The sequence below is a fragment of the Carassius carassius genome, chromosome 26 (assembly GCF_963082965.1).
Source record: "Carassius carassius chromosome 26, fCarCar2.1, whole genome shotgun sequence".
In the NCBI taxonomy this organism is placed as follows: Eukaryota; Metazoa; Chordata; class Actinopteri; order Cypriniformes; family Cyprinidae; genus Carassius; species Carassius carassius.
Window position 1 is genome coordinate 6516021 of NC_081780.1, and position 21865 is coordinate 6537885.

Below are 21865 nucleotides of genomic sequence, written 5' to 3' on the forward strand. Positions count from 1 at the left end.
TCATCTGTTCTATTCCCCGTCTCTCATGTCCACTCATTCTTACTGGTTTTGTGAAACCCTCATTAACCAGATGTTGCTGATTCATTATTCTCTAGTGATATAGAGGCAGAAGGATTTACTGTATCATCTGAAAGCCACGCTCTGATCTCAAGTTCATTCACTGGATCCCCTGCTAAACCATCCTGAGAGTACCTGACCTTGGATGAATCTCTTTATTCCATAGTTTCTTCTCTGGGGAATGGAAAAATGATAGATGAGAGAGATAAAATGAAGGGGTTTTGTTCTTTCATGTTTCTTTGCCCGCCTTGTGAATTAATTATAAGTGTTTTCCTTTCCGGAGGGACAGACTCTGATGCTGAAAGTGCTAGGTGGTTTCCGCCGGACTCGGACTAACCTGTTGATTTATGCCGGCCTGCTCAGAATCAAAAGACCGCTCGTGTTTGCACGCACACACTGTGTGCAGGTACGAAACAAGAAAATCCCTGTTAAGTTGTCTTGTGGCACTTTGTCGAGAACTGCGGCGGGAACTTGGGGAATGTTGCGTGGCTTCGAGAAGCCCCTGTGCAAAGTGCTAAGGAAGGGGGCAAATGAAAGTGCGAACGAAGAGCCGGTCTTCTGAAGTGGAGCCAGACCCGATGGCTCCCGTGAGGGACCTCGGGGGTCAGCGGAGCAGGATCGATGTTGTCATTTAGTCTGTTGGGTTTGTCTGACCCTTGACCCCTAACAAGGGGCAAGGCCACGGGGCAGGCATCGGGCGGCGTGCCTGCTTTAATTTGTCTGTGAGGAACCTCGCGTACGCGGCCACATGAAAGCAAAGGGGGTGAAAAAAGCTTTGGAAACTTTGAAACGACTCAATCTTTACTTGTCAAAAAGCAATTTTATTGTCTTGAGTGCTTAAATTTTTAACTGTTGTCTCAGAATGTCGTTCCAGACTCAAAGCTCACCTGTTTCTCGTTCTTTTCTCACTGTATCTGAGCAGGACTGTGGCCTGGTGGTCAGACCCGATCAGCCCTGCGGTTTGGAGCCCATTACAGGGATGAGATCTTCAGAAGAGGCCCAGACCTCACCTCGGCTTTGCCTCTCAGGAGATGAACCTGGTAGGTTTATTCCAGGTTTTGATCATGGGCTTGTAGTAAAGAATCTGAAATTTGAATCTGAAACTTGCTGTAAGATTAACTATCCTGTTTTTTATGTCCAAGATCGTAAGTCAAACTGGTCGTTGTCTGTTTTGTGGACAGATTATACATTTTCCGACTTTTTTCCTCCTGTATGAAAGACGATGTTGGCCCTTAAACCATATATTTCAGTTGCAAAGTAGTTCATCATGTGTTATATTAGCAGGAGCTTCACGGTTTATTAGCCGCTCCACTAGAGGATGGGAAAGGTTTGCTTGTGAACTCAGAGTTTGGTAATTTATGTGCCTCCTTTTACAGTGTGGTAATGTGCTGATTCATTGCCTGAGTTGAATCATTGCTCAATTATAAGGTTATATATAAGGAATATAATAACTTCATCCAGGTATTCTGAGTGAGTTGTTCCTCTGCAGGTTTCAATTCGGTGAGTGTGTGTTCAGCTGCTAGGCCTTTTAGATTTAAAACCACTAGGTTAGGGTTCAGAAGACGGTTCAGTCAGTGCTATAAAAGTAAAAAGGCCGTTCTCAGCAGGGTAGTACATCAGAGTCAGTGGGGATCTACTTGAATTAACTGTTTAAGGTGGAGTCACTCACATTGTGTGTGTGTGTCATTGTGTGTAAGAGAGAAAAGATGAAGTATATGTGCCGCAAATAGGGGACTGTCTGAAATTGGCACAATGAAGTAATCATGTCTAGCTGGAGTTTCCCAGCTAATTCATCATTTTATGCTGAACTTTTGACATATGGCTGTATAAGACTTTAAAACTTCACAGAGATTCACTTCACTATGAATCACCTGTGAATACTGTAAGTTGAGTAGGTTCTGTCATGGAAATTTAGTATAATGCAGTATAAAGACAGTATAACAGAATATTTTCCATCTCTGTCAGGTCGTTGGGTCGTCCCATGCCTGAGCTGTTCAGACAACAGGACCTGTGATTGGAGAGAGGTCGCCTGGCAACCCGACAGCTGTTATCACCCTTTACTGGACCAACCTCAGTTGCAAACCTGCATGATGGACCGAAGGGTGAGGAACAGGAACCAAAAAGACATTAAAAATGAAGTCAGTACCAGAGGTACCTGTAAAAATCAAGAGTTACAGGCAACCAGCTTCAGGAGATTTTTGAGTTTTCTCTACTTTTTGTTATAAACTGAAAACAAGTCGAGAAAACTCAAAAATGTTGATTTTTACAGTGTTAACCCTATATTGTCAGAAAAAGGGTATAAAAGCTGTCACTGAGATGGTACACTTTCAGAAAGTTTTATTTTTGTACCTTATTTATCCCTAAATGGTTCATAATAGTACCTTAAAGGTGCATATTTGTACCTAAATGGTACATATTAGTGCCTTTCGAAAAGGATATCATAATACACATTTTGCCATAGTAACCATAACAAACCTTTTATATAATGCTTAGCAGATCAAAGCTATTAAAAAAAGGCTGCATTAATGTAATCCAAAATACAGTAAAATTGTAAATATTATTACAATCTTTTATCTATTTTAATGTATTTTAAAAAGTAACTAATTCCTGTGATTACTCCAGACTTAAGTGTCGTGTGATCCTTCAGAAATCATTTGATTATGCTGATTTGGTGCTCAAGAATCAGTTCTTCTTATTATCAATGTTGTTAAAAGTTCCGGTGCTTAATACATTTTTGAGGACTGTGATAAATGTTTGTCAGGATCTTTTGATGAGTAGAAAGTTTTGAAATGTAAAGTTGTTTAAAGCATCTTTTGTAACATTATGCATGCCTTTATTGATATTTTTGATCAATTAAATGCATCCTTGCTGAATAATAATAATAATAAAAAAATCGTATTGACTCCAAACATTTCAATGGTAGTGTGAATACTTTTTGAGGCTACTATATATTTGTGTTTAAATGTAAAAAATATTAATGAATTGTTATTAGTACTCCGTTTGAATCGACTATTTAAACAAGCTTCTTTTTCTGGACTTGATGAACAATTAGTCAGTTCCTCTGTATGCAGCTGACAGCTGTGCCATATGTGTATATACAGTACTGAGGAATAAATTAAAGGCAGGCAGCTCAATTAGCATTGAAGTTCCAGTGGCAGTGAACAGCTGTTTATCAGAGATTAACAGCAGGTGTTTGAGCTTCATCTGCAGCTGAGCTCACAGCAAACGCGTGATTCAATTACACTGCTGCTTTTATATATGCACTTATAGTGTAAATTCCTTAGGAAAAAGAAGGAAAGATTTTCTGAAGAAGCAAACCAATACTCCCCTGTGTTTGTTGCTAGATTTTATTTTATTGTAATTTTTTTCTTGATGTGATCTGCACACCTCCTGTGTTTTAGGTTGTTTTTAAATCATTGCTTAAAGCCCAGCAGGGGTTTTCAACGCTGTGTGCCAAACCTACAGTCCATTCCTGCTTCAGACACTCCCTCAGCACTCATCCTCACTGCATGACTCTTTCCACCCTGTCTCGATTTAAGATTCACAAGATCAGATCTGACACAAACAAATGGCCACATTACACAAGGGCCCTGAGCTCTAGCTATAGACAAACCACAGCCCTCTGACTGCGAGCCCATTCAACGGGAAAAGATTTCCTCTTTCCTCTTCAGGAAAGATTGTTTCAAATAAAAGAGCTTTAGATTGTCAAGGTCTATATGCATGAGTTTTTCATGTTAAATCCATTTCTGTCATCTGCAGAGAGCCTTATGTATTGTTTGGAGTTAAATCTAACTTGTTTCCTGTAAAAGTCACACAAAACACATTTACTAACATACGTAAAATCAGTATAGACGTATAAACTGCTCTGTTGATAACTGTAGGTTTAGAACTGTAGGTTTGGAATGAAATGAGTGCAACTTCTGACTTCTTGTTGAAAATATGTGTCTTTAATCTTGTGAGCAAGTCTGCAGATCACAATGTCAGCCAATGCCTGCTCCTTGGGATCTTGTGATTTAGACTGGCATGCCTGCCAGCTTCAGTGCCAAAAGCGCACACACAGATGAACATCCAAACTTATTATACTTGTGTTGAAGTGTTTCATGGCGACTGTGATCTCAAAAGGTTCTATTGTGTCTTTTGCCTTTATAATGACAAAATTGTGTTATTTCATTTCCTCTTGTTTGTGTTGTTAGTAGTCTGCCACTCATTTAAGACTTAAGTATCATACATGTATATATACACACACACATATTTATGTTATACACATATGGTATGCAACATCCCTTATATAATATTTATATAATCTTTTCATTTGTAAGATTTATGCCTAATACTATAAATATGCAGTATTCCTTATAAAAATGCTTAATTTTACAATAAAGTTCTACGTGTGAACATTAGTTCACTGCATAAGTTTGAATGAACTGAACTAACATTGAAAAATAGATGTAATGAAAAATTAAATAGAGTATTTAATAATCTATTCGTTAAACTTACTGTCAATTTCAACATTTATCAAGACATTATTAAAATCAAAAATGTTATCTGTTAATATTATTTACTGGACCTGAACACAAACTAACAATGAATTTATTACAAATGATAACAACTTTATTAACTAACATAACATTATAATTTTTAGTTAGTTAACTGTATTAACTAATGTTGTTAACTAATGAAACTTTATTGTAGAGTGTTACCATAAAAATATACCCGAAGAATTTCTACTTTAAGCTTTATCCAAAAATGTTCACGTTAAAAGTAAATGTTAAAAATGATACACACTTATGAGATAAAGACTAAAATCAGTGGCCCTCAAAATTATTGGTAAAAAGTGGACGCTTTATGGTGAGATGAATAATAAATTGCTTTTATGTTTTAAAAACAATTTGCCAGGAGTACTAAAACATAGACAATGACTTCTTTTTGTTTTTAAATTGAGGATTGTGCATTTAGTGCAGTCTACTTCTGGACTTGACAAGATCTGGATTTAAGAAACCAGTCTAGAACTTTTGTAGTTATACAACATCTAACATGCATGTCTTCCCTTAGGTCCTGTTTATCGGCGACTCCACCAATCGAGGGATGATGTACTATCTAATGGAGAGGGTGAACACTACTCTGGAGGACTGGGACAAGGCTCACGACACCATCGTCTACCACAACCTGAATCAGGGCCGAACTATTGTCAGCTACTCGTACTACCCACAATTCTGGCTGCCGAAGGCTCAGAGACCCACTTTCCAAAGAGCTCTGCAGCAGCTTCTAGAAAGGTCTGTGTATGTGCATGTTGGATGATGTTTGTCTCCATGTGGCTGTGGGTTACTCCCATTAAGCTGTGAATGTGCGGGTTTGGTGTCGGTCTAAAGTGGCAAAGGCCTTGTTAACACACTAAATGACTTTGGCAGTGTGTTTGATGGTGGGATGTGGGCTGCGTGTGGTTGGGCGGCTGTGTGTCAGATCAGAGTATGTCAGCAGGGATGGTAACCGCTGCTGGCTCAGCGCGCCGTTGATCTCACACAGCTACTGATGTGGGCAGAGGGGTGGGATATGCAGCACAGATGTGATTGTGTGTATGTGTTATAGTGTGTATCTGTTGAGGACACATGTTTTGGGAGCTGCCTGAATGATCTGACTCATTTTGTTTTTGCTAAATTCAATTAAAAAGCAGAGTTTTCCTTTGTCTAAGTGTTGAAGTATGTATATACACTACCATGAGCAGCAAGTCAGCATAGTAGAATGATTTCTAAAGACTGGAGTACTGATGCTGAAAACTCAGCTTTGCATCACAGGAATAAATTACATTTTAAAATATTTAAGAATGGAAAATGTGTATTTCAAATTGTAATAAAATTTCACAATATTACGGTTCTTACTGTATTTTTTTATCAGATACTGTAAGCCTTGGTGAACATAAGAGGCTTTTTCCACGACATTACAAAATCTTACATACCCCGTACTTAATAAGCAGAATATTGTTTGGTTTAAGTGGTACGAAACTAAACAGTTTGTAATTTTGGGTACATATTTCCACTTGAAATTATTGGTCGATTCATGTTATGGATTGTTGATTATGTCTTCAGTATGTACTGTTGATCTTTAACCTCTTCTCTGAAACCACTTCCACGGGACAGGTCACAACCCCTGGAGAACTCACCTCAGACAGTGCTGGTCGCTGGTGGGGTGCAGTGGCTGAACCTGAACCATTTGAGAACCATTCAGCAGGTTTTAGAGAGGTAAACGTTCTCAAATGCAATTTTTGCATTTTTAGCCACATTTCAATTAGCAATGTTCTAATGGCAAGGTTATTCTTCCTTTCTTAGAATGCTGGTTAGGTTTTATGTAGTTTGCTGCCGATCCTTCTAAGTGGCTTTGGATGTTTAATATCATATCTCTAACTTATCTCCAAGGGAGGGTCTTGAGAAAATCATGGTGGTGGTGAAGTCTTTAGGAATGGGTTTCCATCTGCCTGTGGATGGTATTCGCTCCCTTCCACTGGTAAGAACCACTGGAGATCACAAAATGTCCTGTAGACCAGATGTTCTACTTTTTCAACTTCGTTTATTGACATCTATAAACTTGTCGGACTTTGTCATCTTCATTCATTGGTTCTAGAATGGAGTGCAAGAACTCTATAATGTGAACAAAAATATTCTGGAAAGTGCCAAGCATCTTGGATATGAGGTCATTGACACTCTCAGCATCACCATGGGTCGTTATAAGGAGTTCCTGCAAGGACGATGTGCCTGCCATTTCCATGAGGTAAAAGAACAAAAATATATATTATTTACAGTTTACTTTTATTCAGCAAGATCAAGAGGGACAATTAAATACAACATTTTGCAAACGATTTCAAATAAACACTGTTCGTTTAAACTTTCTCAAAAAATAAAATATATAATTCAACATTGATAATGATAAGAAATCTTTCTTTAACAGCAAATAAGGCATATTAGGATGATTTCTGAAGAATCATGTGAATATTGAATATTATTTTTTTAATATATTAAAAGATATAGTAAAAACTTTTTATTGTAACATATTAATATTTTTATGGTTAAAAGTTACTTTACATTGTAACAATTTTACCAATGTTTTATTTTTCACTGTATTTCTGATTAAATAAATGCAGACTTTCAGAACAAGCATTATAAAATCTTTTGAATGATAGTGTGAATTCTGGTTACATTACCAATACTAGATTCTCAATAATACAGTAAAAATGCAAAACAATTATTTATTTATGTCCATATTCAGAATAGAACTCCTACCTTGCATAAAAGCTTATATTAATATAAATACTATATCATGTATCTTATACAGTGTACTCATCAGTGCTGCATTTATTTAAATAGAAATACAGTAAAAACTGTATTATTGGTAAATATTATTGATAAACAGAGAATCACTGTTTCAGAGTTCTCACCCAACAGTTTACAAAACATACAAAGCCAAATAAAATGATTTATTTTAATTAACATGTTGTTGAACCATGGCCTCTGTGATAATTTTGTGAAATTTGTATCTGTAATTATATTATTATGGGTGTAATTTACTACACAGAAGTAACTTTTTAGTATTTTTAGATCCACACATTGATGTGTGTGAATGAAACTGTTCTACTTTTCATACACATGGATACAGATCCTGCTAGAAACACATTTCCAGCCTTCCAGCCCCATAAATCTTTTAAAAGAGAAGCCGTTCATTTTTTACTTCACCCTAAAAGTGCCTGGCAGATCAGTTAATGAGTAATTAGCAATTAGGCAGGCTTTTATTAGACAATAAAGGGCAGGTTGGGAACAGATGTTGGTGGTAGAAATGCCAAACCTGCTCACATATGGGACTGATATCACTGTAGAGCGGCCACATCTGACAACAGGCCAGCAGACTGAGACCTACCAATACATAACATCAGGATCTTTTGCTCAAGCTGCTTATTTTTTGATACTTTTATGATCTATTTTTGTTGTTTAGTGTTCAGAGGAAACACTCTCTTAACCATTAAGAATTTTGTAGAGCAGGGAGTTAATAAGAATTGGCAATTTAAGAGGATATAAAACTAAAATGGGATAAAGGCTAGATCCAGGGGCGTCATGCATTCATGATTTTTGAGGGGGCACATTTGGGGGGGGGGGGGGGGGGTCGGGTGTATAAGTCATTCTACGAAAGCACTGTATAACTGATATAGGCTTATTTTTTTAATTATTTTTTTTCCTTTTTATTCAAAACAATTCCAAACATGCTTATATATCAGGAAATATCTCGTTTCTCAAATATGTGTAGGTAAACGCGTTTTATTTGATCAATATATGGAAATGTAGTGTAATCTATTAACTACACATAAAAACCTGACTTTTTACTTAAGTGCCATATCATGCCATAAAATATTTTTAATACGACTGAATTTGCATTTAATGTAAATTTTAATAACAATATTGTAAGATACTTATTTTAACACTTTCATTTTACAGAGAGTAAAGAACATTTACATTATCAAAAAAACATTTTCATTCAGTCTAGCCAGAGTTCAGGCACTCTCAAAAACTCCCATTAAAATCACTGAAGCACTTTACATTATGAAACGAATATCTTACTTACATTCGTACGCACATCTGCACTTTTTGTTGTTTCTGATGAGAGAATTCGCTAAATAATTCAGTCAGCGAGCAAGGGGAAACAAAACACCGCGTTTCAGTGATGACTCTTCTGGACGTCTCTCATTGGCCATTGCATCCATAAGCGCAACAGAATAGTTTCTGATTGGTTATCATGAAGCGTTGTACGAACGCGTCTGTCTCTGGCTCAGCGCCAGCCAGCGAACGCAGATTTGAATTTAGCAGCTGATGCTGTGCACTGAACGATCTAATCACACCGCTGTGATTGTATCAAATATATAAAAAATATTATTTTCTATATTTTTTTTGTTTTTTTTGTTTGGAAGCTGCATTTAAAATCCACTTGGCTCAGAAATCTGAGGGGTCACGTGCCCCCTCACTTTGAATGGGCACGATGCCTCTGGCTAGATCCCTAATTTAAAAAATGTGTCACATGTCAGAGAACATAACCACACACCGATAGATAGACATAATGTTATTGCTTACAAGATTGAAATCTCTCATTCCCTATGCAGTTGGTCATTGATAAGCTTTTATAGCTAATTTAAAGATTTTATATTATGTTATTTGCAGGTCTATAAGCTTCCCTTTCCAACCGCTGCTTCGCAAAGAAAGCTGAAGATTTTGAGGCTCGGTGGAGAAAGCAGGAAACCGGCCGATGAGCAAACAGGGCCTCAAGAGCACAAGGAACCATCGTCTCAGCCCAGCGTGTCCTACCACGTAAAGGGACCAGTGAACGTGGTGTATTCAGAGATCCTTCTCAGCAGGATATGTGTGAATCATGCCGTCAACAGGACCATTCGCCAACAGTGACTAACAGATCATTAGCGGCTGGTGACGCTAACCTGTGCGTGTTTTTCAGGTGTGTGTCTGTAAGTTTAGCTGTGAATTTGTGTTAAGAAATCTGCGTAAAAAGGGCTAAAGTGTGCACACCGATTGCTCCGAATCTACTTAACAATATGCTGGATCAAAGAGGTAAATTGGAGGAGGAGTTAGGTAGGTGTTTGTTTGCGCATGTGTGTTTTTGTGTAGAGCGATCCAGATGGATAAAGGGTGTGAAAGGTTTCAGTGAGACCCCCTGAATCCCTTCCAAAATGACTTTGGCAGCTGCAGCTTAAGGGAAGGCAGTGGCCACTGATGAAAAATAACCGAGACGGTCGCGCTGCCCCCTTCAAAGGGCCTTGCGAAAACTTTCCTGCAACCCTCATGCAACGTTCCCACAATGCTGCTACCGCTTAACCATGGGCTGAGATGTTCCCAGTATGTTCTGGGAACGTTTGGCAGCTGCTGTGGAGTGCCTTTGATGTCACCCTGCCTCACATTGTCACTTTTATGGAAGCTCGGGCAACATTTTGAAGTCTAGCTTTACACCGCCTTTCCTTCACATGCCAGGTTCACAAGTATTTATGAAGTATTTTCTATGCCAAATGTCTTATGAAAGTATATTGTATTGTACTGTCTTATGTTTTTCACACATTTATTTTTCTACCAGTGTCTTCCAGTGCCTTTAATAGTAATCTGTGTAAAGTGTTATAAATGCTGTTTACAAAAAAAGAGGATATTTATACTGTTATACATTTATACTTGTTGCTGGGTTTACTCTAAATTGCTGGAATGCAGGATGTTTTATTTGTCCATAATTTACGTTAAACAGGAAGTGGTTTGTGGAGAGAGAAAATTAGTAGGATTATTTGAAATATCCCATAAAATGTATCTTCCCACCAGTTGTTAAACTGAGCTCAGTATGGGCACAGACACTATTTCCACTTGAAGTGAAATGAAACCATGTGTTGACCTGTAAATATTCCACAGTGAGTGATAACTCTGTTTTTAATGTCAGAATTTATTGTCAAAGGTTTTGGATGTTTATGAAGAGCTATTCCAAGATATTTGTCTGTGCCTGTGCATGAAATGTATGATTCCAACAATCATTATGAATGTCACTTATCCTGAACAATTAAAAATGTATATTTTCGTAATTTAAAATACATTGCTTCTTGAATTCAGTCATTTCCATTAGTAATATTTTAATGACAAACAGATTTATATATATAACAACTTTTTCCCCCATTTTGTACCTATGCATCGACACCAAAAATATGTTGCTTAACTTATAGGCATTATGAAAAACATCATTATAAAAATGTATTATCAATAACTGTGGGGTTTTGTTGCATTTCGTAAAACTTTTTTTTTCTCAACTGGAACGTTTAATTAATAATTTTTAGTTGTTGTATTTATATCTGGTTAGGCTAAATTGAAATACCTTTTTAAAAGTGTAGATCGAAATGAAATTAAATGCCAATATTCTGTAACTTTCCAATTCAGCAACGAAAAAAATATACATATATAAACAAATGGAAGTAACGTTTCAGTAATTATAAAATAGCAAAGAAAAGAACTAAAAGGCAGAGCGCGCATTTTCACCTGACGCTGCAGGTAACCATAACAACAGTCCGTTGCCGAGCCTCACGCGCGCTCTTCATAACTAGCATTTTTGGCGGTCGTTTGTCGATGAAGAGTGAGTAGGTATCACTTTATTATTGTTTAAAACAAATTTACATGTCACAAATCCATCACAAAACGTAAAGTTTTACTGTATAAGTGTAATTAACTCTGTGTTAGAGTTTCCAACGTAGCTACAAACGTTGCGAGCGACAATCTTTACATTTGCGCCCGGAAATTAACATTAACAACTTGGTCTAAAGTTACTTAATTTGTTGGACCTTTAAAGGTATTAAATTTTTCAGTTATTTCGACGACGTCTCTGAAAGTTATTGTATAATGTGAACACCGTCTCTCTCTCTCACATTGCTTTTAAATGTATTACTAAGCCCAGTTTAACTCATCTTTTTCTATTGCCCTGCCTTTTATTTTAATCTTGGTTTCAACGTATATGTTAAACGCTAAATCCGTTAAACATTCAAGTCCTTTTTATTCGTAACTGTTCTTTCAATCTCAAAATCCCGATGGAGCTGCAAAAATGACTGATTCTTTCTGCATCAGTCGCGCTCGCTTTGTGCTCCGTGTCTCTCACTGGCCTCCAGCCGAAGATCTGTTTATCCAATCAGTGTTGAGAACGGTCTTATCTTATGAATATTAATGCAGGTTCGACCTATCACGATGTGGGAGCATTTCACAGGAGAGTGTTTAGTTGCGCGTTTTCCAACAGCCGCATATAACAGTTTGTGTCTTTTTGAGTTCGTACCGATGGCGAAGGTGACTTGTTGGTGGTTGGATGTTTGTGATCGTACCTGCAACTTAATGGATACTTAAAAGGGAGATTTTTTAATTTATTTTAAAAGCCCCGTTTGTGGATTAACCTAATGCTAGATTAATGAAGCGGACATGGATAAAACCGGTTGTGGGATACATGCAGTTTACCATTTATTCCTTATATGGCTCTCAGTTTGCCCTCTGTGCTCTCAGGGAAGTTGGATGTAAGTATTATAAGTGCTATTTTACTTTATTGTCAATTAATGTTTGAATAAAAATGTTTGAAAATTGTCTCCTTTTCCTCGGGCCTGGTTATGGCATTTCAATCCAGGCCGACAGGAGAGGAGAACCGCTTCTGATATTTGTGTCACACTGCTCCGCATCACAGGTGGTTGGGCATCACATCTGTAGGAGTGCACGAGAAGTTGGGTTGCGCGCATTTGCCCCTGTCGCACAAGCAGAAGGAGCTATGCGCGCGCAAACCGCACCTTATACCGAGCATTAAAGAGGGCGCGCGCCTGGGCATCACCGAGTGCCAAACGCAGTTCAAACACGAGCGCTGGAACTGCTCGACCCGACGGGACCCCAACGTGTTCGGCTTCGAGCTCACCAGTGGTATGCATGCAACCTGTCATACTGAAATGTGACCCTGGACCACAAAACCAAAAATAAGGGTCATTTATTATAATTTTTTTTTTCAACTGAAAGCGAAATAAATAAGACGATGCATGGTTATTTAGGGTAGGACAGTATTTTGCCTAGATACAACTATTTGAAAATCTGGAATCTGAGGGTGAAAACAAATTCTAAATATTTTGAAAATCTCCTTTGAAATTCTTAACAATGCATTTTACTAATCAAAAATTAAGTTTGATTACGGTCAGAAATGTACAAACTAACCTAATGGAGCATGATCTTTACTTAATATCCTAATGATTTTTGGCATAAAATAAAAATCTATAATTTTGACCTATACAATGTATTTTTGGCTATTGATGCTACAAATATACCCTTGCTACTTTTGACTGGTTTTGTGGTCCAGGTCTCAAATAGACTTGTGCTTGAACTTTATAATCCAGTTTTTTTGGTTCATTGTATTAATTAAAGTTAGTAGTAAAGTTTCACCAACACGACTGAGTAATCATGAGACAAAAAATATTACAAATTAGGGTGGTAAAATTGTCTGATAGTTTTCATTAAAAATCAATAAAATGTAATTGATCAAATTTCGATTCACAGACACTGAACAAAGTCTTAAAACTTATTTTAAGAAGTGCTTTATATGGTTAAAAAAAAGGTTCAATTATTTATTTGGAGTGCAACATTAATTTAATAGACCAGGCTGTTCACCTTCAGAAGTTAGTAATTATGCTAATATTATGTTTAAAAGAAGAAAATTGTTATTTAAAAGTGATATATGCAAAAATATATGCATATATGTGGTTATTGGACAGTTCAACAAAATTAATCAATAAAAAACAAGTCTGCCATTCTGTAATATATAATGAGGGATCATCAGTTTGTAATTGCTTAAGGAATCTGAATGTTTTTTAATCGACTGGGAATCCTGTTTTTGACCCCTTAATAGCTGTTTTGATTTCAAATGTTTATGGAAAAGATGATTTGATTCTTGGAACAGCTCTGTCACACATCTGTTTTAGATTAACCATCTCTATACTAAATTTACTATGGTCTTTATCTGGCCCTGAATTTAATGCATGCAGGATTAGCGTGATTACAAAACAAAGAGTCAAACTGAAATGGTAGAACTTGTTTCTTGATTTTTGTGAATCAATTTCTAAGATTTTTAAGATTTTTTTTTAAGAAGTTTATCTTCCAGAGCAGTTCAATTCGAAGCTCGATTCAAGGGCAAACTGAATTTGATATACTGTACATCTCATTTCATGCAGCCACAACCAAGGAATTTTACAGGCATCTGGCTATGTGTCTAAAGTGTAGAAATAAGAAAAACTTACTTAAAAGTTAAAACATTATAAACCAAATTTGATTAAAAATGTGCCTTATAAATATAATTTTATAAAAGCTATTAAAATGATCTTTATAGAAACTATACTGTATGTGTAACTTTATGACTCGATTTGATTAGAGACTAGATTAAAACTACTATATTTATCTTAATAATCACTGTGTATAAACATATAAACACTGCATAGTGATTTTTATTAGGATCTGCTATTCAATTGATATATTTATTGTAAATAACATTTAATCAGAACTGCAGAAATGTATAGAGCCATTTGCATAATGTATAAAATGTTCACGTTAAAAAAACAATTCACTTCAGTTAAAAGGATGTTAAGAATTTTTAAAGCATTATCTGTTCTCACAATAAAAAATAAATTACATCAGCCAAACATTTGTGCTCATTTGTATAATGTGATATCAGTGTTTCTCTGCATGAATATAGGTAACATTTCCAGACTCTTCTGCTCTGATACTGCTGCACTGAGATCCTTCTCACAAATGTCCTGCTGTGAATCTTATATTGCCATATTTTAGGATTGTTTCAACATTTTTAAGTACTTAACTTGCATCGGCATCTTGCTTAAATTCTCTTTTTTGTTTTTAAGGTACAAAAGAGACAGCGTTTATTTATGCAGTAATGGCTGCCGGCCTGGTTCACGCAGTCACCCGCTCTTGCAGTGCTGGAAATATGACAGAGTGTTCATGTGATATGAGCCTGCTGGGCAGCGGTTCTCCCACGGAGGGATGGCACTGGGGTGGGTGCTCTGATGACATCGCCTTCGGTACTTCGTTCAGCCGTCGCTTCATCAACAATTCGGTAAAGAACATATCAGCCCGTAGTGAGGATGCCCTGCTCACTATGAACCAGCATAACAGCGAGGCTGGGAGACAGGTAGGTGACAAACAGCTAAACTCTTTAAAGTACTAGTTAGAAGTATGTTGAAAGAAATTAAATGCACAACAGTGACTGCTCACTTTTTCAGAAGCATCTGTATATTTCCCCTTCATTTTCTCCATAGGGATTTCTAAAAGTACTTTAATAAAGGCTTTAATAAGAAGTCATGGATGGAAGCCAACCAGCTTTGAGATGAATCATAACATTCCAAACTTTATTTGTAACAAAGAAAGAATTTGAAAATTGAACAAACAGACAAAGGTACAAGACTTTGTACTTAACATTGTTTATAAAAGCATAAAATACAATCCCATGTAGTATTGCAAATGACGTAATCTGATATGCTTCATGAGAGTGTGTGTGGTCGTTTCTGAGCTCTTTTGAGGCAGTTTAGATTTCCATAGTGACTTCTTTGATTTCTTTTAAGAATTATGAGTAGTTAAATTAAACATGATTTTTAAGTAAATCACACTCACTTGGAGCTTCTACAGAAGCTTATGTCATTGTTTTACATAGCTCATAATTTTGTCCCATTTTCTCATCATAAAATAGTTTTTATATAGAAAAAAATGGAAATTTTATTTCTAATTCAAGGCTGTTTCCCTTCACTGATGTACTGAAGGACTGATTTTGATTGATATGTGAAGCTGATTGGTGCATGTGACTGTGACTGTGCTTGCCTGCTTCAAAAAGACAAAAAGTAATAGAGAGTTCTCTTAATTCAGTGCTGTGTTTCCCTGTATAGACACTAATTCACTCTAATAGAAGAAAATATGAAAAGTGTGACAGTGGAGAAAATGTCTGTCCTTCCCCATTCACTCAGACAGCATTCCTGAAACATTTGTAACACATTCAAGTTCTTGTGATCTCACAGCCTCTTTTATAAACACATCTAATCTCTAAAACTGAACGTTGATCATTCAGTGTAAGGTTCCCTCAGTCCTCAGTCATAAAATATGACAGTTTTCTCCAGCAAATGAATATTTGACTCATTCTGGCTGACAAGAAAAACCATTTCAAAGCAACCAAATAGGAACAGAAATAGTAATGGGCTGTTTCAGCTCTGGCAATTTGTCGATCAAATGAGTTACATCTCCCCACATGTTCCTGATTAATCTGAGAAGCTGATGATTTGCACTGAATTCCACAGCCTTGACTGAAGAACACTTGTAAGTCTTTGGAGACCCTAAACCACTGCTCTGGTTGGAAGCGTTTAAGCGAGACAAAATTCCCCTCAAGTCAGCGAAGGGCCCCCATAATCCTTCACACAAACAAATGCTCCTATTTTATGAAAGTCGTCAGCTCACAAAGTACTCCTTCCGCTTTTATGGTGCAGAACATGAAGGGTTGGGAGAACATAAAAGCTTAGTCCGTAAAAATTATATAGTCCTTGGAAATGTGGTTTATAGCGAACCAAGGTGAACTCTCTCGCCGATGTACATTAGTTCTGCGTTTTTGCCTGAAATCCAGGAAGTCTGTCAAAATAAATTGCAAAAATGTTGGCTCAAATCACAGCTCACATGTCTGCATGCTTATTTATTTCTTGCTTGCATTGTCTAGAAAAACAAGCTGCTTTCCTAGCTTCTATCTGTTACCAATCAGATATATAATGATCTCCGTATCCTCTTCCTCTACAGGCGGTGGCCAAAACAATGTTGACAGACTGTCGCTGTCATGGCGTGTCGGGTTCGTGTGCGGTAAAAACATGTTGGCGCACAATGGCTGCATTCGAGCGTGTGGGCACCTACCTGAAGGAGCGCTACGAAAACAGCGTTCAGGTGGTGGACCGTTCTAAACATAAGGTGCGACGTAAGGACAAAGACCATCGCCACACACCTATTAGCAAAGAAGAGTTAATCTTCTTCAACAAATCTCCCAATTACTGTTTGGAGGACCGGCGGTTGGGCGTGACGGGGACCAGGGGCCGCAGGTGTAACAGAACTTCAGCCGGGCCGGACGGCTGTAACCTGCTGTGCTGTGGGCGGGGCTACAACACACACGTGGTACGACACGTAGAGCGCTGCGAGTGTAAATTTGTCTGGTGCTGCTACGTTCGCTGTCGCCGCTGTGAGACAATGAACGACATGCACACCTGCAAGTAGAGCAACTGCTCGGGGAGGGATCTTGTGAGAGGAAGTGGACCTTTGTGCTCTCAGTCCCGTTGGGCCTATACAAATAACAAAATATCCATGGCAACCGGCAGACCAAAACCAGGGAGAAATGGTATAATCCCTAAATCCACATGCGTAACTCTTCCCATGGGCTTCAAGTGGGAGTTAAGCCATTTTGTATATAGTGACTGTGGAATATAACTGGAGCATAAAGGGAACTAAAATACTGGGAACAGCAGAAAAAGTGTAAATAGATCCTTTTGTTTAAGTTTGTATTGAAGGCTTTTACAGTTAACGATGAATTATAGTGGGAATTATGTAGATAATATACCAAGGTATTTTTTATACAATGTTTTATAGGTTGCAATTGAGAATCCCTTGAGTAAAAGACAGAAATAATTCACAAAGCATGTATTCTGCAATTTTTAGCTATATATTTCAAGATTGAAATGTACATATTAAATTATGAACAATGGACGTGTGCGATTCACCTTATTAAAATAAATAAAAAAAATGTAGAGACCCTGTAATTTCTTTTTGCTTGTGACTGCTGATGTTTCTCCGTCTCCCAAACAAACAAACAAGTATAATTCCCAAAAGTGTAGACAACGGATCCAGTCTGCAATAGCAGCTTTATCGATTAATAATATAATGTATATTTCAAAATACTTTTCATGGTTGTTGTCTTTCTAGTACTTATTTCTTGTGACTGATGTGTGTGTCACATTCCATTCCTCTTAAACTCTAATCCCACACACACATCTCTGAAACAGTAATGCTTTGCTAGAACTAACAGAGTTGTGCCAAATACCATGGCTGCATTCTCTTAAACAGCCCTTAAATGCTAATGCAAGTGGCCCTTTTATGTAGCCACATTCCAGCCAACAGGACGGTGACAATTTACAGCAACACACGCAGAAGATATCAGAGATCTTCGGTCCAGTGGCAGAAGGAAAAAATCCTGTGAGTTCTGGCACATGCTGGCAAATCTCTTAAAGTCTGGAAAGTCTTGCTCATGCTGCATTTCATGATTTCACTCTGAATGCCTGCTTGTTCATTCTCATGTGGTTGTATTTACCGCTGAGTGGAAGTTGCATCAAGCGTTCTTAAAAACTTTTTTTGCCTGTGTAAAATCACTCAGATTATTCTTCTACACTGACTCTCACAAAGACTCTCAACACAATTCCATCCAATAAATGATTCCCTTTTGGAAATGTTGCAGTTTTCTCTCTTTTTTTTTTTTTTTTGTACATCATTCATGGTACCGATAAATGAGACATTTTGACCAATATTATTTATTTATTTTTTACTCTAGAAGAGATTTGCAGATAAAACCTTCTCATTCTTGTCAGTTCTGCACCCCATGGGCAGTAAGTTGATGAATCACAGACAGTGATTCCCAAATCAATTCCATTGAAAACATCTCTGAAACCCTCCAGGTATATTTTTAAGAGCAGCGCTCAGACCTTCAGCCCTGGAAATCTGTTGCCCATCATCCCAGAGAGAAACGCAGGCAAAATGAGTCCACGTGGACGCATCTGTTCTTTCGGATGAAGCCAACAGCTCAGGTAGCTGCCAACCTCTTGGTTTCCTCAGTGCCTTCCTTCACCCCTCTCTTTCTCTTTAGTATGTGTTTAATGGTTAAATCATTCTTGAAATGAGATGATTTGTCAAATTAAATCTACTGTACGGCAATATTACCTTTTCAGGTTTTGTTCCATCATTGCTAATGAGCCGAAACTGTTTCTTAATGTTCTGGAAGTGTAGTTTGCTGAGGAAAAAGTAGCACAACTGTTAAAACAAAGACAAATATGTCTGCCGATGAAATTCAATCGTATAATAAATGGAAGAATATGGGTTCCCCTCCTAACTAACACTTTAATGAAATTATTCTGCCTTTTATACTCATTGTTTGCTGAGCCCCAGAGGTTTTTGAGGCATGTCCGTGCAATATTTTACATTCCTTTAAACTAAGTTGAAGAGATTTTTTTCCTTCTCAAATTATTCAGTTTTTCTGTGTGTGTGCTGTTGAGTTGAGACTGAATGCATCGCAGTGGGTGGTGCGACCACATGCACACACGCACAATATGTTTTGGATGTTAATTTGATCCACGCTGGCCTGTGGAGACCATGGTCATCGCTCATCCCGATCATCGCTCATCTTTTGTCTCAGTATGTGAATGATCAGTTATGTCCATCCAAGCATAGCATTACATCCGAAGCCAAGAGTCACACTTTTTTCACTGGCCCATTCCTGCATGCTCTATGAGTGGTGCCATGCTCTGTACGCCTTCCCAGAAGTCTGTAGGGGCTTGTGGCTGTGTCTGGTTGTGTTGGTTAAGGCCTGAGGGGTTTTGGATTGGCGGCACTGTTTTCCTGCCAATAACTGTTGCTTAAATGTCAACAATTCCCACAACAACTGCTGCAGAGTCAATGTTAAGATTCTACACACGTCTTAGTGCTCGCTCTCCCTTAATTCATCCTGTATGTTTTCTTTGTTTCTTTCTAACTATATCTCACCATAGAGCGAAATGAAATGTTTTTCTTTTAAAGCAATTCATCACACACTTGCCAGTCGTTCTGTTCATATAAAAACTTGACTGACGTATCTTGTACACATGTGGGGAAAGGAGAATCCATCCATCAGTGACATGATGGTATCTGTCTCCCTCTACTGGAGTCACAAAGTCTCCAAGCCAGAGAGGACTACAAGAGGAAGACTGATTCAACACATTGGCATTTAATCATTATTTAAGCACTAAAATGCTTAGAAAATGAAGGTTTCGTTAAACTCAAAAAGGGTTTTACACCCTGATGCCACAGGAAAACTTTTAATTCTACTAAAACCTATTGTATCAAGGACACAGAATTATTATAATAATCAAAACTCTGCTGAAAAAACTGTTGCATACAATCCCTTCCACCCCTTGATTTATAGTTCATATAGTTTTAAATAAGTAAAAGGCAATTTGCAGTTATAGGCCTATATTATATTCCATTTTGAAAATGTGCACTGAATGAAATTTTCTGCTTTCTAGTTTGCAGTGTGTTTGTACTGCTTTTTCATTTAGATGGTGGCGGTCATAATTTGAGAAAATGGCTTTTATCTCTAGAAAACTAAATATATATGGAATGACTTTGCTGAGGTACATGTAACACTGGATGATGTGATCACACATTTAAATAACATCTTTGTGTAATACATTTTCGTATGTGGAAGTGCATCTACTTATCTACATCTGATATACATTTTGTCCGTTCATGTATTTAATTATTATTATTTTTCCTGTGCAGTAAATTTAGAATGTTGATCCAAGAAGAGATGCATCTTTAGATTTGATAAATCACTCACTTTATTGCTATTAAAATGTGCTGTCACTCAGGTATGTTTTGTGTAAGTAATATACCGTATTTTCCACACTACAAGGCGCACTTAAAAGCCTTTAATTTTCTCAAAAAAGACAGTGCGTTTTATAATCCGGAGCGCCTTATATATGGATCAAGGCGCTCTGTCAAAATGTTGACATTCCCTTTAGCACAGCTCCATCTAGTGGATGCATACCGCAAACCCAGTCAAACGTTTGACTGCAGTATCTTCTATTCTATGTGCTTTATAATCCGGTGCGCCCTATGAAAACAGTTCTAAAATAGGCCATTCATTGAAGGTGCGCCTTATAATCCGGTGCGCCTTACAGTGTGGAAAATACGGTAATAGGCTATATGTATGCCACACCTACAAAATGAATATAATTATTCATATGAATAATCAAGATTTACTTAATTTACATTTTTACATGTATTCATTTACTTTAGTAGTAGAAAGGAGTACAGAATTACTTAATGCCACCATAAACTAAAAGATTGGATTGATGTGAATGGGTAAATAGTCTATGACTTAAAAATATTAAAATTGTTTAAAATTGCCAAATTAACATGGTTAAACTGCCATTTCACGCAGACTGTTTAATAATGAACATGAGGTTAAAATATGTGTTAATTTTAACATGTTAATAACACTTTGACAAATTATTTATTGCGAGTCAATCATTCACATATAAATAATGCATAATTGATACACTATCAACTTATTTGCACAACACAAAGCGAAAGTAAAAGAACAAAAAATGTAGATCAGAATGTCCCCGTTGTACAACTAAGATAAGTGTAGCTTGCAACTACAAAACTTTCTTCTGCAAGTCAGGTTAAGGTCCGTTTAAGTACTGCAAAGCAGTCGAGTGAATATCAGTGAAATACATAAAAAATCCTGAAACATCTCTTTCAAAACCCCAATTCATGTATAAATGTCAATTTCAGGAAACAAACAAAAAAACAACTTTCTAAACAGAAAGAAACTAACTCGGTCAAATAATTCTTGTGGTGAGTAGGACCACATACGTTTATTGTTAGCATATTGTATAGTACATTGCATTCTTGTGGTTGGGGTGTCAATTACAGTTTAAATGGGATAAAAATGTGTTTGATTTTTTACATCTGGCTGGGGGGCCATTCACAGCAGATTTCAGAGAACCATTTTAAATAGCTTTTAGCACTTTTAGGAATGAACATTGAGCGTGTGGTCATGCAGTTTTTCATTTGTTTTCCTAAGCAGTTGGGAAAAACAACAAGCAACACATGCACTGTATGTACACTCTAATGATTATAAAAAATACTAACCACCTCATAGCCAAATATATATATATACACACATGTATGTGGTCTACAAGGGTTTCCTTAGTATGAAAGTTATGGAACTATGAAAGAAAAGACATGATGCAGCAAGACATAAAGGAAGTGTGTGACAGGGCATCTTCACCTGACCACTTGCTTATTTATGAGTGAGGACATCCTGTGATTCTTCTGCTTTCGGCTGCATGTATTTATTCAGTACACATACACACACACAACAGTTTGATTGCTCCTGGAAATCGACCAGTTTCTTCCCAGCTTTCTAGCTGCATTATTCACCATCTATTCAGCAAAAT

At 37.2% G+C, this 21865-nt stretch overlaps 2 protein-coding genes across 3 annotated transcripts in view; both read left to right on the forward strand.

Moving 5' to 3' along the window:
• LOC132105636 (cadherin-like and PC-esterase domain-containing protein 1) overlaps positions 1–10661 on the forward strand; it is a 49533-nt gene extending 38872 nt beyond the window's left edge. For both annotated transcript variants that reach the window (XM_059510912.1, XM_059510911.1), the window contains exons 15-21: positions 980–1097; positions 2023–2159; positions 5110–5330; positions 6192–6293; positions 6468–6555; positions 6673–6819; positions 9249–10661. In XM_059510912.1, coding sequence (XP_059366895.1) covers positions 980–1097; positions 2023–2159; positions 5110–5330; positions 6192–6293; positions 6468–6555; positions 6673–6819; positions 9249–9488 — 1053 coding nt within the window. In that variant the 3' untranslated portion in view covers positions 9489–10661. The remainder of the gene's footprint in view (positions 1–979; positions 1098–2022; positions 2160–5109; positions 5331–6191; positions 6294–6467; positions 6556–6672; positions 6820–9248) is intronic.
• Positions 10662–11787: 1126 nt separating this feature from the next.
• On the forward strand, positions 11788–18097 carry LOC132105637 (protein Wnt-16-like). Its single transcript, XM_059510913.1, has 4 exons — positions 11788–12115; positions 12280–12506; positions 14483–14769; positions 16410–18097. Exons 1-4 carry the CDS (start codon positions 12024–12026, stop codon positions 16872–16874), a joined length of 1071 nt encoding a protein of 356 aa, XP_059366896.1. The 5' UTR covers positions 11788–12023; the 3' UTR covers positions 16875–18097.
• The last annotated feature ends 3768 nt before the right edge of the window (positions 18098–21865 follow it).